General features: G+C 51.8%; 4 protein-coding genes across 4 annotated transcripts; 2 read left to right on the top strand and 2 right to left on the bottom strand.

The window, feature by feature from the left end:
* Positions 1-26: 26 nt before the first annotated feature.
* Positions 27-2,694, bottom strand: N7443_008062 (uncharacterized protein; the record flags this gene model as incomplete). Its single annotated transcript, XM_056888118.1, has 2 exons — positions 27-2,418; positions 2,471-2,694. The coding sequence occupies 2 exons, from the start codon at positions 2,692-2,694 to the stop codon at positions 27-29; spliced, it is 2,616 nt and encodes an 871-aa protein (XP_056739809.1).
* A 1,357-nt stretch (positions 2,695-4,051) lies between these two features.
* On the bottom strand, positions 4,052-5,035 carry N7443_008061 (aromatic alcohol reductase; the record flags this gene model as incomplete). The annotated part of the gene is made up of 2 exons (XM_056888117.1): positions 4,052-4,936; positions 5,003-5,035. 2 exons carry the CDS (start codon positions 5,033-5,035, stop codon positions 4,052-4,054), a joined length of 918 nt encoding a protein of 305 aa, XP_056739808.1.
* Positions 5,036-7,249: 2,214 nt separating this feature from the next.
* On the top strand, positions 7,250-8,877 carry N7443_008060 (snoRNA-binding rRNA-processing protein UTP15; the record flags this gene model as incomplete). The annotated part of the gene is made up of 2 exons (XM_056888116.1): positions 7,250-7,405; positions 7,486-8,877. The coding sequence occupies 2 exons, from the start codon at positions 7,250-7,252 to the stop codon at positions 8,875-8,877; spliced, it is 1,548 nt and encodes a 515-aa protein (XP_056739807.1).
* Positions 8,878-11,632: 2,755 nt separating this feature from the next.
* N7443_008059 (serine/threonine-protein kinase) lies at positions 11,633-14,167 on the top strand (the record flags this gene model as incomplete). The annotated part of the gene is made up of 4 exons (XM_056888115.1): positions 11,633-12,009; positions 12,080-12,915; positions 12,967-13,548; positions 13,599-14,167. The coding sequence occupies 4 exons, from the start codon at positions 11,633-11,635 to the stop codon at positions 14,165-14,167; spliced, it is 2,364 nt and encodes a 787-aa protein (XP_056739806.1).
* Between the last annotated feature and the right edge of the window lie 289 nt (positions 14,168-14,456).

The raw sequence follows: 14,456 nt of genomic DNA, 5'->3' as shown, positions 1-14,456 counted from the left end.
CGTAATGCATGAATCATAAAAGATTTTTAACTGGCATAGCCCATTGACGCCGACGGCCGAGGTGGTGCGTATCTCCGAACGGCTCGACTCGGACTGCAGCCCGCTGAGCCGATGTCGATTGTGCTGAGCTCACGGCTCAGGGCATCCATTCCCGGTCGCCCACCTCTCACATTGCTGGATGCAACGGGGTAGGCTGGTGCTCCTTGGGAGACCGGTACCTTGGAAGGTATAGGCGGTCCAGGGCTGTAGTCATACAATGGTGAGCGAGCGCTGGGCGTGGGAGAAACCGAGACTCGATGGGAGGAGCGTGGCCGGTCAACAGATGTCGGGGTGCTGTAGCCTCGACCGTGTGTGTAACTGCCATGACTTTCGTGTCCCCGATCAGCCCGAGGGGGAGTGCGGTCCACAGAGTCGGCATGCACAGACGGATTGTACCGCCTGTAGTCACTCGGAGTGTCGGGCGTAGTGCGGAATCCTACACGCGGCGGTGTGCTCCGGACAGGCGTGTCGTTGCCACGGGATGTCGGCCGGGGTGAATTCTTGAATCGGATAATGACCTCCGGTTTGCGGTTCTTCTTCTCCGGCTCAGGGGCCCATGTTTCTGTAGGCAGGTGGTCTGAGGGGTCAATCTCGCGACCATCATCACCGATGATAGGCTCATTCAAGTCTCGGACGGATTCAAACTCAGACCGAGACGACGGGGCTCTGACTTGCGATGGCGTTTCATACGCAGGGGAAACCCCTCGAGAGCTTCCAGGTCGGGAGGAATGCTGGTTGAAGGAGTTGTAGGAGTCGGGAGAGAAAGGGACCGAGGAGCCTGCCCGGCTATCCGAAGACGAAGGTCGAGGGCTTACCGATTTTCGGGTAATCATCCGCGTATCTGGACTCACCGATCTAGCTTGGCTTGCTCGGCTTACAACAGAGCCTGATTGCTCGCCCATAGGCCGAGGAGATGTGCGAAGAGGATAGATAGGAGCCTCGTAGGGTGAGGGTGCCGGTGCTGGTGCAGGCTGCTGGGCTAGCATCATTTCATCATCGAAAAGTGCGCTGCGTCTCCGGCCGCTTCGATCTTCATACACCGCACGATCAGGCTGACTCTGGGCCTCGTACCCAGCGACCAGACTTGCAGGCACGGAAGGATTGTATGGCCTATACGAAGATGGCAACTGATTTGTTGGAGATACTGCTGGCGGTGCCTGTGGTGCCGGCGGTGCCTGCTGTGCCATTCGAGAACGGTGAACGGGCGGCGGGGGTGGAGGCTTGTCAAAATCTTCTTCATCTTCCACACTCGGCTGCATTCCAGCATACTCTGGATGATACTCGTCGACATGGGCGGGTGGCAAAGCTTTAAAGCGCGGTTGGTATCGAGGATCATCCGCCGGTCCGGAGGATGAACCAGGACGGCCATAGTTCAACGGCGCAGGCATGTCTTCCGCCAAGCGTGGTGAAAAGGTTGACACCTGCCCGAATGTCATTGGGTTCACGTTATACTGAGGTGAGACCATTTGATTATAGGCATCCTGCGACTGAGGCACAGCACCATACTGCATCCGTCCATCCATTTCAGATTCGAAGGGGGGTTCTGATGCTGACCGATAGTCACGCGAGGGAGGATGATCGTAGTCAGAGTGACTGCGTGGCTGTTGGTGACGCGAGTCGTACACGTGGTCGGGGGCTTCAGGGGTATGGTAAGGGAGTTCCTGTGTGTTGCTTCTCACCATGCCCGCAGGAGGGAGAGATGGAGGAGCACTCCATTCCATCTGGTAATCATCAGGGCCGTCGTAACCCCCTCTGGGTTGCATGTTGGAAGGTGGAGCATATGATTGGGTATCGTAAGAAGGTTCGGGGTGTCTGGGGGCATAGGAGAAAGGTTCGGGTGCAGCAGCCTGTGGCATGGTCTGGGCAAGATCACGGACGGCTGGCCTGGCCGGCATGGCTGGCATGGGGTGGTGCAGCGGAGGGGCTGACTGGACGTGCTCTGGAGCTGGAGGTCTGACAGGGGCGGCCCCAGACGGATCTGTAGGCAGAGGTCGTCTCTTGACCTTTTCTAATTGACGGGGTCCAGAAAGTCCAGACGCGGCAGACATTGAAGATGCGCCAGATAGCATGGAGCTTGTCGACGGGCTTGCAACCTTGCCCTGTGCTCTTTCGGCTGCACCTTTCCGTCGCTCAATGACCGTCTCGTCTTGCTCACGGGTGTCGTAATATGTCATCTCAAGGCGGACCTCGCCTGCATATTTGCCTCGGCTCTGTAGGACGTGCCAATGGTCGTTCTGGCTACCGCCGGGGATGATCAAGTTCTGCAGGTCGACCCAGGCTTCGCCAATCAAATCAGACCTCTTGTCGTCGTTGAAGATCGAGAGTTTCATTCTGTAGTAGTCCGGGGACTGGTGTACTGTAAACCGAAGCTCGTGATCCCTAAAACATAATCTGTCAGCTCGGTTAGATGGCTTCGGGTGTGTAAACGTACCATCGAGGTGTTTGCCCACCTCGCAGATCGGTAGGAGTCTTCTTCGCTTCTTTGCCCAGGCGAGCGGCACAATAGGGGTTCTGCTTGCCCATGGTCTTGCGGTTGGGCAGGTTCTTCGCACGGTCAACAATGGCGACGAGGGTACCAATGGCGGGCCCATCGACCGACATGTCGGCGAAGATGCCCGCAGCATGGTTAACGTTAGTCTTGGAGAGTTTGGACATGATGGCGCGGATACTCTCAACCTGTCAAGCACACGAGGTATAAGTGCGTGAGCAGCATCGGCGATATCTTGGAAAGGAAGAAGCGAGGGGGGAAAAAGAAAGATAAAGGTGCCTGACGGAATGTTTGTGACAGTATTTGCGGTATTCGAGGTGGCTGGGGACGGCCTGGTTACGGCTTACGGTTGGCTGCTTCCCCTGAGAAAGAGTCTGGACACGGGGCTGTATGACCATACGTGACAATACACATTATCGATAAACAATGACGCTTTGTCCCACTATTTACTTCGTTGCTTCAATTTTGGTCCAAAGCTGCATCTCTACACCATTTTCCAGCCTCTTGCGCACTTACGGCCAAGGAGGCGATAGATTAAGTCTCCATATCATGACTCGTCAAAGCCGTCTTCGACCGGAGAAATCCAGACGGTGGAGCAGCAGCGTCAGCTTCGATCACCCCAGCCACCGCGATCCACCCGATCGAAACATCCCCGACAGGAGACAGGGGGCGCGAGAGCAACGATTGGCGACTGGTCCAGAGCAGTGATCGTCATCAATCAACGCCGCTGTATCCGAATCCGGTTTCAGTCGAGGCCTCGCAAGTGTCAACGCTTCTCTCCACTTGTAAGGTTAAAGCTGCTGCGTCGCGCCCCTCACCTCCCCACTTGATCTGCCAATTGCCATGGCGACAGCCAAAACACTTCAGCCATCCCACCGCTACTCTAATTGCCGAGCACAGTATGGCTTGGATTCGCACCGAGATGGCTTGGAGCTGAGACAGATTTTCTAATAACCCCCTGCAGCCGTTGTCAGACATAATGGTGCTGCCTGCCTCACAGCCCGGGCCCACCAAGCCCGGGTTACGATCATCAACCATACATACTGGGCAATTTTCTATTTAAAAGAGTGCCCCAGGAAAAGTATCTAGCAGCCTACCTTGTACGACCGGGCCATTCGGTATTCGCGGGGAAGATCCTCGAGCGGTCCGATTGCTAAGATACTGATGACCAGCCACCAAGAAGTACCTTTCGAGTTACTAAAGCGCTTCACGTTACTCAATTCAATGGAGTTGATACTCCGTCTCTGTAAAGCATTTTGCGCCCTCTCATTCTTCCGATTTCAATATTGATTCTACTTATCTGCCATTTGCAGCCAACGCATACCAGCATTCAGGAAAAAGGTAAGCTTGTAAAGATTGAGAGATTGAGTTTAGCTCCAAGAGAGCGGGCACATGTGCCTGTGGATATGCAGTATTCTCCGATGTGGATAGGAAGGCATTTGTGGCTGATTTTAAGGAATTGAGAAGACCCCCAGGCTTTGCATGCTTGAAATTCTGCCCGAGGGCTCAATTCAGCGATGGCATCTATTTTGGACCAGACCGAGACATCGCGTCTCGCACCAACTCCTCCAGATCAGCCTCGGTCTTCAGTGGAATTCCCAAGAGCTCATTGTCCACATTCTGGAACTCTCCTCCATAGCCCTCTCCATAGACCGCCTGGCAGAGGAAGCCAATGGAAGCGTTCAAGTCAAATACCCCCTTGGCATAGCTCTCCTTCGACTTAGCCACCAGATCGGCAATATCGACGGTCACTGGATTCCACTTCTTCTCCGGCGCAAACTTCTGCGCAATACCCATAATCTGGCGTTGCGTGACTATCATATCGTGCACATAAACCACTCTGTTCTTGGTCTCGTCCAGATGACCAAGTACCCCAGCTACCGCCCGACCAACAGTATATAATGTCGTGGTACTAAATGGACGGTCTCCGCCATCGTAGAAGGGAGGTGTCTCCGAACTAAAGGCGAAGTGGTACTGACGGACAAGACCCCAGTCCAAAAACATGCCATTTCGAATCAAAGTGTAGCTGAATTCTGGATGGACCTTAGCTTGCTCCTGAAGAGCCTTGTGTATAGCAATACTGCGCTGGTAAACAGGCAGCTTGGCTGAATTGGGGTTGCCAGCGTCAGCGCCAAACTCAGAAGGGATGAAACGCTTGACTCCTGCGGCAATGGACGCCTCGATCAAGGGAATTTGGTTCATCAGCCCTGCGCCCCCTACAGTTGATACAACTGCGTCCTGACCCTTTAAAGCGACAGTCAATTCAGCAATGGATGCATAGTCAACGTGAGAAACCTGGACCGATGAAGGGAATTGAGCCTCGGATGATTTTCGGGCCAGAACGGTTATGTTAAAGACTGCTGCGTCGATAAGGGCCTCGAGCACACGAGATCCAAGGGCCCCTGATGCCTAGGGAATTTTAGAATATTGAAACTTCATAATAAATGACACGGGAGGGGCTTTCACTCAACGTACTCCAACAAGCACGACGTTTGTAATAGTGCTCATAATGTCGGTGATTAATCTTACAGATTCCGGATGCCTCTGGTCTTCTTACACCCAGGTATATATAGTTTGAGGTGGTAGTAGATACTCCGAGCCGCAATAGATCTCCGACCTTAGCGTTCTCAACACCGATATTCTCACACCTTGCTATCCATTTTAAAGGCAAAATGTGATATCTATAGTGGGGCGTGCGGACGTACGTGCGGATGCCAAACTTGATCGGGTAAAGCGGGGAGTCAGCCTCGCTTTCTTAGCGCCTATGGTAAGCTCACGGAGTTTACGGAGTACCTCAAAACAAAGAACTCGGAATATCCCCACATTCGCAATACCGTCTGCATTCGTATCGCTTCAAATGCCCATATGATGTCCTCTCGATCCAATCAAGCTTGTATTCGTTGTAGGCAACAGAAGCGAAAGTGTGACAAGGTCTTGCCGGTGTGTGCTTTATGCAAGAGGTGTGCTTATTCTGGATACCGCACCAAGAGATTCAGGGCAGTGAATGTTGACACGTTCACACAGACTGAGCCGAGTCTGTCGCTATCCGGTGCATGAAGATAGCACCGAAAAGCATTGTGGTCGACCATTCTACTTGCCAGATTCGCTGGATTTGACGCAGTTGAATATCAGCAGTACCCTAGAAGGGCAAGTTTCAAAAAATATTGGAAATGGCTTGCAACTCCACTCAGCGGCTGCAACATATTTTCAAACCATTCATACCTGGCTCCCGATAATTTCGGAGTCTCTATACTTCAGTCGACTGTCACAAGCCCGGGTTGGTTCAGCCCCGGCAGACTTTAGTCTTCTGACCTTGAGTATGTTTCTTGTTTGTCAAGCGCCAGTGGCTGGCGAAATCTCCCCCAGAACAAGATCTATTTATGTACAGATCAAGAGTCTTTATTCCATGGTAGAAACCGTTGGGATCATTTCCTTGGACATGCTACAGTGTCGTTTACTCATAACCATATTCGAAGTGGGCCACGCCATGTACCCAGCGGCCTACATCTCGGCGGGCGCCAATGTCCGAGCTGCAGTAGCCCTTGGTGCGAATAAAGCATCATACAAGCAGCTTGAATCGGTTCTTTCTCATGAACGGACGGAAGAGGCTCAAATGACTTGGCAAGGTCTTGTCATGGTTGACAGATACGCTTCTCTTGAGAGTGGCAAAGGGCTCAGTTCTGTTCACATGGTATCTTTGGAAAATGCCGGAAGTCAGAGCGTAAGTATTACCCACTATTTCCATCGGGTCATGCAAGGTATTGAATGAGATAGCTGGGTCTCCAAAATGCCTCGTGGAAAGACCAGACAGAGGCATCCCAGTTGTTACAACAGGTTCTAGTCCACGTCTACGAGGGAAATTCACACCAGAATTACAATATTGAAGAATCGCTGCAAACTTTTAAAACTCTGACAACATTCTTGACAAGACTCCAAGAAGACTACCCGTCACGGGATATAATGAACAGCGCCATGGCTGTGTGTCGAAGGTTGATTTCCAACATTTCCTGTCTGGCAATGGGCTAATCGACAATCCTAGTGCAATGTTGGAGCTCCTAGATTTTGGTTGTCATGTCAATCGGCCAGATAGTGATATTTGCAACATGGTGTCGAGGAATATTTTGACGACCATGGTCGACGAGACAGTTGAAGGGGCATCTTCCGTTCTCTCCAATTTGGCTGCGGCAAATCCCGACAGCCTATCTGTGTTCATTCCTCACTTCATTTGTAGGACCGCCTTGCTCTTTCTCCAAGAGTTGAGCAGCCTTGAAAGGCGCGATGCGGCGCTTCCTATAAGGACGTTAATGAGTCTATTGGAACACATTAGCAAGAAATGGGTGGCGGGGAGTATGGTATTGCATAACAATATGACGAGTCAAAGGCTAACATTTTCAGGTTTCTATGCCGACAAAGTTTCAAAGATTGCAGAGGCATGCGGGCTTTGTAGATAATATCTTCAATACAGATAGAGCTTGTGTATAGAGAGTATATGGAGCGAAAAAGTTAGTGCCTTAATGCCTTAAGATATTATATTTCTGCCTCAGGCGACAACAGCTACCGCCGCCATGCCCAATTGGGCTGGCCGAACTTTTTTGATCGGCAGAAAAAAGATCCCTCAACTTTCACGATCAAAACGCCTCCGCGAGCAACGAGGTTTTGGCTCATTGCTTTTTGATTTCCTGGCCGCAGACTATAATCCGCGATCAAACTTAATCAACCATTATGGCGGCGCCCGTCCTGCCTCTGCAGCAGGTTAAGCTCGCCTCGCTGCCCTCAACCCGCCTGACGCCAGAGCAGCAGTACTGGCGCACCTTCAAGAACCCCCTCCTGATTCCTTCTCCGGCCAATGGACCTGTCAATCTTATCACTCAGCCATCCGTTCCGTCTTCCGCTTCAGCGTTCCCTCCCTCACACAACCTCCGGATGTCTTCACAGTGACAACTGGTGCTCGGGTCCAGATCTATTCGATTCGCACGCGCAAGCTGCTGAGGACAATCACTCGCTTTGAGGATGTAGTTCGGGGTACAGATGTTCGACCAGATGGCCGCGTGGTGGTGACTGGTGACGATACTGGTGTCGTGCAGGTTTTCGACGTCGGCTCGCGCGCAATTTTGAAGACGTGGAAGGAGCACAAGCAGCCGGTCTGGGTGACCAAGTTCTCGCCTAGCGACCCGACCTCCGTTTTCTCCGCCAGTGACGACCGTACCGTCCGGTTGTGGGATCTTCCTTCGGAATCTAGTGCGCGAACCTTTGTTGGCCACACAGATTACGTGCGCACTGGTGCTTTCATGCCTGGTTCAATGGCTTCATCTGGACTCTTGGTGTCCGGTTCCTACGATCGCACCGTGCGCATCTGGGATCCACGTGTGGAGAGCCGTGCGGCTATGACGTTCAAAATGGCTGCACCCATTGAGAGCGTCCTGCCTATGCCTGCCGGCACAACGGTTCTGGCCGCCGCCGACAACAAGATCGCGGTCCTCGATATCGTGGCTGGAAAGCCCCTGCACATGATTCAAAACCACCAGAAGACAGTCACCTCGCTTGCACTGGCATCCAACGGCGAGCGCCTGCTCAGTGGTGCTCTTGATGGACACATGAAGGTCTTTGAGACTACGGGGTGGAATGCAGTTTCTGGATCTAAGTACCCTTCGCCCATTCTGTCGCTTCAAGTCATCACGTCCGGCATGGCCTACGAGGACAAGCACATTGCTGTTGGTATGCAGTCGGGTCTTCTCTCCGTCAAGACCCGCCTTTCAGGTCAACAAAAGATCAAGGAGCGTGAGCGTCGAAAGGAAATGACCGCGCTTTTGGAAGGAAAGCTGGAGGAACACGACCGACAAGTCGCAAAGAAGCAGAAGCTCCGCGGCTCCGGGTGGGACAAGCGTCTCCGTGGTCGTGACTTCATTGGAGAGGGAGTGGACATTGTGATCGAGGGACAGGACAGCAAGCGACGCAAGAAGGAGCAGCCGTGGGAGAACGACCTCCGCAAGGGACGGTACTCGGTCGCCCTGGATCAGGTTCTGTCAACGAGCGACAAGACCGCCCAACTCACTCTCCTCACAGCCCTGCGCCACCGCTCGGCTTTGCGAACCTCGCTTAAAGGCCGCGACGAAGTTACTCTGCAGCCCGTGCTTCAATGGATCTACAAGCACATCCGTGAACCCCGCCTGGTTGATCTCAGCGTGGAGGTCGCCCTGAACTTGCTTGATATCTACTCTGGCAATCTGGGCCAGTCCGCCCAGATCGACAAGCAGATTGAGCGGCTACACCGCCGTGTGCGTGATGAAGTGGAAATGGCGCAGCACGCCTGCCAGACAAAAGGAATGCTGGACATGTTGAAGGCGAGCTAAGAGTGAACCATGTACGGCTTGGAGTTTTTGGGCAGGTGTCTGGGATTTACCATTGGTGCACATGGCGGGCATTGATTATTTGTACAGAATTGCATAAAGAAAAAGTCTGACTGTATACATGAAATTAGTCCTGATATAGTAGTCCCTACTGAAAAAATGGAGACCTACGTACCGCCCCCGAGCGCCCTGATTTGCTCACTAAGTCTGAGCTGAGCCTAGGGGTGAGCGGCCTGAGAGAGAAAGTTTGGAAAGTGTTGTGTTGGAGTTGGCAGCAATAGCCAATGTGTACCTTCTTTGAACTATTATGCAACCTTGGAAAGCAGGCGCATAAGGATTAGCTCGACATAACGCCTTGTCAATCAGAACCATCATTTTGTGCACCTTATTTTTATGTACTGAATATCTTTAAAGGATTGAATAGATTAATTTATAGATATTCGAAGCATCTAAACCTCACACCGCAAGAACGCCCTTAACTAGTGCACCGGCTTTTAAACCCCTATGTATATGTTTATATTTGGATGGCTTGGAATAGGAAAACGTACTCATGTAATTGTATGGGAGTTCGGAAGCTTTATCTTGATCTTCACATTTATTCATTAGGTATTCCGAATTGCAAAGAACCAGCCTACCTATAGAACGAAATGAAATTATTCGAGCGCTATGTGGACGCTATCCGCCTTCCTATTACGAGATACCGACTCGTCCAGACAAACGCCACTGTTTATTCAATTCTAGAAAATAACGCTTCTGAAATAGCTGTTGTTCGCACCGACCGTGGCGACCCCAGAGCCAGAGTTTAAATCCACGCCCAGAATGCCTAGGTCAGTCCCCTTATCCCGGAACTTCGACCATTGGCCTCTGTTCGAGTCAATGTTGTGCACTTCGGCGCCGTCTCGACGGAGCCACGCACAATCGATTTCAAACAAATGCTCCTCCAAGCTGGATAGCAAGTACCTCCTCTGATTTACGATATGGTGCAAAAGACTATGATTCAGATAAACGATTTCAGTTGGGGTATATCACAGCAGTATTACTGGGTGCGAGTAGCAAGCTTCATTCGATCATTCTAATGATACTGACGTATGAGCCAGCGTATAGTCTACCTGGTTCAAGGGGGTTAGAATACTTGAAGTAGTACCTCTGCTGGTAATATCATCCATAAATTGTAGCGAAACGGCTTCGTTGGCCACCGGAACTTTTCCTGTTCAGCCCTTACGTAGTCGCCATCCTAGCCATGATCCTATTCACCATCGATTGATGATTCTCACCCGACCTATTGACCCTCAGAGCGAGTGACCAGAGCTTCTGATGATTCTTTTTTCGTTTCCGAGATCACTGGTAATCGTGCTTCTCCGTGTGTGGTTCCAACCGCGATTGGCCATGCCCATTTCAGAATGAGATTCATCATTTGGAAATACTTTTCCTTGTCGATGCTATCAAGATATTTTTTGCCTGTCGGTGGCCTAGCAGCGAACTCTTGAAAATTCAAGATCCGCGTAAAGTGAACGTGGAGTGTTCCGTCATAGTATGCGGAAAGAATGCGACAGCGCCCCGACCAATCAACAACGACGACGAGTCTATATATCCTGTTCAGAAAGTGGTGACAATAAAGCCAGGGAAATAGCGACACTCGCCGGGGAAACACGATCGAAGGTTTCTGAAGGGTTCTCCATCATCGATCGTTTTTGGGCGTCAGCGGCCTTCATCAGATGGCCCGCCACCACTACTACCTCTTCAATCGAAGGAAGCTCTTCATTGCCACAGGATTTGACGTTCGCCATTGCCCATCCGTGGTTTTGGCTATTCCTCCCAGTTGACCGGCTATGAAATTTCCTCGGTTCCTGGGGACTGTAGGGCGGCGGTATAAACAGTGAAGCGTGGGGAATCTCATCCTGTTCATACATATAGAGTTCCTGTGACTCCCTGAGCGCGGTATCTCTTTTGCAAATCCAACGACAGAAAACTTGGAAGTATTAGATTGAAGTATACAGGATTTTAAGTAGGAAAGAAAAAGAAGTCACGAAATAAACAGTATAGTTGGGTAAAGTGCTCCTTTGGGTCGGACTGAGCGTGGACTGAGTGCTCGATAGATGCGTCTGATCGATCTCTGAGTAATCAGTGATGGATCAGTGAGCAGCCAATCACACTCACTGAGCCTGAGCCTGAGCCTGGACTGAGATTTACTCACTGAGCCTGACTCTGAGCGCCCTCATAAAATCGGCGGCAGCTGGGATAGGAATGCCCCACGCGGGAGTGGAAATACAGTACGTAGAGTGACCTACTTATGGATGGCGTGCTTCGGTGTAGGGGTCGGAGAAGTATCCGAGTAATCAGGACACTAAGCCTAAGCACTGGGGCAAACTCGACCCAACTCAACCTAACCTAACCTAACCTTAGGAAAGGTCCATGCGACAGATCTCTCTTCAATCTTACAACGTTGCATCCCTAGCACCTTTTGTTTCATCGCCTTATCTCGAGATCTCACAATATCCGAGACACAGACATTCCACACCGTACATCCTTTCGGCTACGACGCTTGGCAGAAAAAGAGGAATCTGTAGCTGCCCCGCCCCTCTTCTCCTGAGCACCAGCTGTCCCATCTCCACCCTCGGCTCTATTGTGGGGATGGTCGAGACCGATTGATTGGCAATGCCCTGAGGAAAGAAAAATATCCCAAAGAAGCCAGGGAACCACGGCACAGTCAGCAAGTCCGGACCCAGAAAATCAATCACGTCACGTTGCCATCTTCATCATGGCGTCCGCCTTCGACGAGGAAGACCTCTCGATCCCTCTTCCTTCTTCCGCTACTCCTCGTGAACGTGTCACTAAGCCCGCGAACCCCTCCGCCATGGCAATGCCGCCGCCGCGCCCGACCGGGCGGAGCGAGCCCTCGACGCAATCCCCCGCGACCACGCGAGACATGCAGCGTCTTGATCAGTATCAGACGATCAAGATACTCGGAGAGGGTTCCTTCGGAAAGGTGAAGCTTGCCATTCACCAGCCCAGTGGCCGGCAGGTCGCCCTGAAAATCATCTCCCGCCGCAAGCTCCTTTCCCGGGACATGGTCGGTCGTGTAGAGCGAGAGATCCAGTACTTGCAATTGCTACGACATCCTCATATTATTAAATTGTGCGAATTGCTCCTTCCATCTTTCCCAACGTTGTGCGTTCCCACTGACTCATGCCCCGCCTTCCCGTAGATACACCGTCATTGCCACCAAGACCGACATTGTCATGGTCCTCGAATACGCCGAACGAGAATTATTTGATTATCTGGTCCGCAAAGGAAAATGCAACGACGACGAGGCCCGCAAGTTTTTCCAGCAAATCATCTGCGCCGTCGAGTACTGCCACCGACACAAGATCGTTCACCGTGATTTGAAGCCCGAGAATCTGCTTATCGATAGTCAGAAGAACGTCAAAATCGCCGATTTTGGTTTGAGTAACATTATGACAGACGGAAATTTCCTTAAGACCAGCTGTGGTAGCCCGAACTATGCCGCTCCCGAGGTGATCTCGGGAAAGCTCTATGCGGGGCCTGAGGTGGATGTTTGGAGTTGCGGTGTGATCCTTTATGTACTGCTGGTGGGTCGATTACCCTTTGACGATGACTATATCCCGGCTCTGTTCAAGAAGATCGCTGCGGGCAATTTCCATATCCCTGGATACATCTCTCCCGGAGCTGCCCGCCTTATCCGGGCGATGCTCCAGGTTCACCCGGTTCACAGAATCACAATTGCGGAGATCCGGGAAGACCCATGGTTTACCAAGAATATTCCCAAATATTTGGAGCCCCCGCCGGAGGAATACATCGCGACGGGAGTGGATACGAATAAGCCCATCGATGCGGGCAAAGTCATTCCGGGCAAACCGCATCCCGTGCAGCACAAAATTCACCAGATTGCCGTCTCAAAGCTTGAGCGAAGCATGGGATACGATAAAGACGATATTGAGGACGCATTGCGGCACCCGGAGCCTAGTGCTATCAAAGACGCATTCTCCATTGTTGTTGAGAACGAGATGATGCAGACGAACTGTATGTACTTTTTGGATATTGCTACGTGAGCTATGCTAATCATCACCACAGCCCCAACCGAAGACAATTTGATGGCACAGAGCGTTTCTCACCCGAAGAACGCTTCTCCAGCCGCTGAGCGGGTCCCCGCGCGTAAAGTTCAAACTCCTCTAGCCCCGGCACCAGCGCGCGCCCCACCCGTTGCCAGAACTCCCAGCACGCGGCGTGCGCACCCCGAAGACTACCAATCAGCCGATACTGAAGACTTTGAGCCACCTCGTTTGAGCCATGTCCGAATTTTACCTACGAGTCTGCCGTATGTTCATGACCAGCTCATGGAACAACGGGATCGTGAACAAAGAGCCCGGCAAGAAGCTGCACGGGCTGACCCCAGCGCTCCTCAGCAGGAATTATCACAAGAGGACCAGGCCCTTTCGGCTCGGGCACTGAAGCCTCACTCGCGCAGCGTCGTCGATTTGGATAAGTTGCGATTTGAGCCGCCGATTGGCCATCCTATCACCCAGCAGCCTAAGAGGTCTCGGAAGTGGCAGTTTGGCATTCGTTCGCGGAACCAACCCTATGAGGCGATGTTGTACTTGTACAGGGCCATCGCTGCCCAGGGCGGATTGTGGGATATCAAGCCGGTGGAGTCAGGTATGTTTCTTGCTCGCTAACTCAAAACAACTGTGCTAACTTAAATGAAGGCACAAATATTGGACCTGATGCAACCCCCGACCCTGACAAGCCAAAGCCTCTGCAGAGTAAATACCCCGATCTTCCCTCAGACTACTACATCCCCAATGATCCCTGGTTCATTCGTGCGCGCCTTCTGAAGGAGGGTGTTAAGGCCCCAGGTGCCTCGACCAGCGTCTACAATAGCCGCAGCGATCTCGAGGAACTCCGTCGTCGCTTCCACATCTCCGGTATCTCCACCCCATTCGAGGACAAGGACAAGGACAAGGATGGAAAGACCTCTACACCCGAGAACAGCACACCCTCTGCCCCTTCGTCAGCAAATCAACCCGGTGGTCTACCAAGCATTTCCCACGGCGTCTGGGTCTTCCTAGACATCCAGCTGTACCAACTGGAGGAAAACAACTACATGGTCGACTTCAAGTGCGACGGCTACCAAAATGTGATCCGCGCCCAAGGCGACACTGAATGGCACCCAATCAGCAAGCGCCTCATGAATAAGGAGAAGGAGGTCACCAGTCCGTACCCATTCCTCGATGTGGCCTCTGATCTTGTCGCCCAGCTGGCTGTGGCTAGTTAGTCTCGACCCCGACGACCATTATGATCATCATAATAATGCTTTAATCTTGTTGGATATTTATTCTTGCTGGAGGCGTGGAGTGTTTGTACATCGGGTCTGTTCGCATTTGGTGTCATAGCAAGCGTAATCTTTTTTTTGATCTTGCACATCTCGTGGAGTTACTTACCTATAAGAAAATGCTTACTCCTTTAATGGTTGCATATATGTTCTGTAGTCCTTTTTTCGCGTTTAGTATTTGCCTTGATGGGGCAAAATTGCTTACAAGCCTAGGAGTTAATAACGGAGACAG

This window comes from Penicillium atrosanguineum (assembly GCF_028827265.1).
Source record: "Penicillium atrosanguineum strain IBT 20685 chromosome Unknown utg000006l_segment0_segment0, whole genome shotgun sequence".
Taxonomy (NCBI): Eukaryota; Fungi; Ascomycota; class Eurotiomycetes; order Eurotiales; family Aspergillaceae; genus Penicillium; species Penicillium atrosanguineum.
Note: the sequence above shows the minus strand (reverse complement) of the source record. Positions and strands in the feature narration are given on the sequence as shown.